Source organism: Antrostomus carolinensis, unplaced genomic scaffold (assembly GCF_000700745.2).
Source record: "Antrostomus carolinensis isolate BGI_N321 unplaced genomic scaffold, ASM70074v2 scaffold33546, whole genome shotgun sequence".
In the NCBI taxonomy this organism is placed as follows: Eukaryota; Metazoa; Chordata; class Aves; order Caprimulgiformes; family Caprimulgidae; genus Antrostomus; species Antrostomus carolinensis.
Genome location: NW_010321698.1, coordinates 1 through 1,462, shown reverse-complemented (window position 1 = coordinate 1,462; position 1,462 = coordinate 1). Strand labels below are relative to the sequence as shown.

The following is a 1,462-nucleotide window of genomic DNA, read 5'->3' as shown; positions in this document are numbered from 1 at the left end:
CAGTGCATCATCTGGAATCAGCCATGGAGGGTCTTCAGTTCACCAACCACCTTTCACAGTGGATTTGTTCTGTGCCAGTGGAAGCACAAAGTTCCCTTTCTTCTGCTCTAAGACTGGCAAAAGCCAGGCTCCAGGTGCTCTCCATGTCTCGTGCCTTAGGGCCACTGTCTCCTTTGTGCATCTTCTCTCTGCAACAGCAGCGCAAGAACAGGGAGTTGCATCTGTTGCAGCCCAAGTAACGTTCTGCTGAAGAATGCAGTTCCTTCTGGCCCTTCAACTTTTTGTAACATTTCAGCTTTTAATAACATTTTTAGATACGGTATCCGGGGTGAGCAGCCGTCTTTCCCATCCCACTACTAAACTTTTACCTCTGATATGCCAGTAAATTCAGTAGATTCAGGTTCTGGCAAAGCATGCAGGACTATTTCCAGGGTTTGTTCCTGTGAATGCTCTGAAAAATCTACTGTCTAGTTTGGAGGGAAATAATCAGAACTTTTTATACTTGAAGTCAATCTGCTGAATTTTTCAAATTTGACCCCTTTTCATTTGCTCTGTCCAAAGTTTCCTGTCCTGCCTATGAATTCTCTCTGGATTCTCATTTTATTGCAGCTGAAGATGGGATTGTGAGCAAGAAAGAGGCAAATACCCACCAAGGCATCCCTGGGCCAGCGGAGCCCGAGAGTTTACTCTCAGAACTCTCCAAGGAGAAGAGTTCCCAGAGTCCTGCTCAGGACCCAGTCCTCCCACGCAGGTCAGAGACGGTTCAGAGACCTCTGGGGAAGAGGCAAAGCCGAGTGATGCTGCATGGAAAAAGCTTCAGGAGGCTGCCAGATATTATCCAGCAGCGAAATCCTTCTGTGGGGAGACTGACCATATGTGGGGACTGTGGGAAGAGCTTCCGGGTGAGCTCCAACCTTGTCCAGCATCGGAGAATCCACACCGGAGAGAAACCCTTCACCTGCACCGAGTGTGGGGAGAGTTTCCGGCAGCGGTCACATCTCATCCAGCACCAGAGGATCCACACAGGGGAGAGGCCCTACGAGTGCTCCGAGTGCGGAAAGAGCTTCAGCATGAGCTCAAAGCTGATCCGGCACCAGGTGACCCACACTGGAGAGAAGCCCTACAAGTGTGCTGAGTGTGGGAAGAGCTTCTCTGGGAACTCTCAGCTCGTCCAGCACCAGCGGGTCCACACCGGGGAGAAACCCTACGAGTGCAGTGACTGTGGGAAGAGCTTCAGTGTGAGCTCAGCCCTGACACGACACCACCGCGTCCACACCGGGGAGAAACCCTACCAGTGCACCGAGTGTGGGAAGAGCTTCAGCCAGAGCTCTGAGCTCATGAAGCACCAGCGGGTCCACACCGGGGAGAAGCCGTACGAGTGCTCCGAGTGTGGGAAGAGCTTCACTGTGAGCTCAGCCCTGATCCAACACCGGCGGTTCCACATGGGCGAGCGCCCTTACGG

The 1,462-nt window shown here is 52.6% G+C and overlaps 1 protein-coding gene across 1 annotated transcript; it reads left to right on the top strand.

Annotated features, from left to right (window-relative positions):
- Nucleotides 1–609: 609 nt before the first annotated feature.
- LOC104520294 (zinc finger protein 3) lies at nt 610–1,458 on the top strand (the record flags this gene model as incomplete). Its single annotated transcript, XM_029085460.1, has 1 exon — nt 610–1,458. A coding segment is annotated over one exon (849 nt), but the record flags the coding sequence as incomplete, so codon positions are not given.
- Between the last annotated feature and the right edge of the window lie 4 nt (nt 1,459–1,462).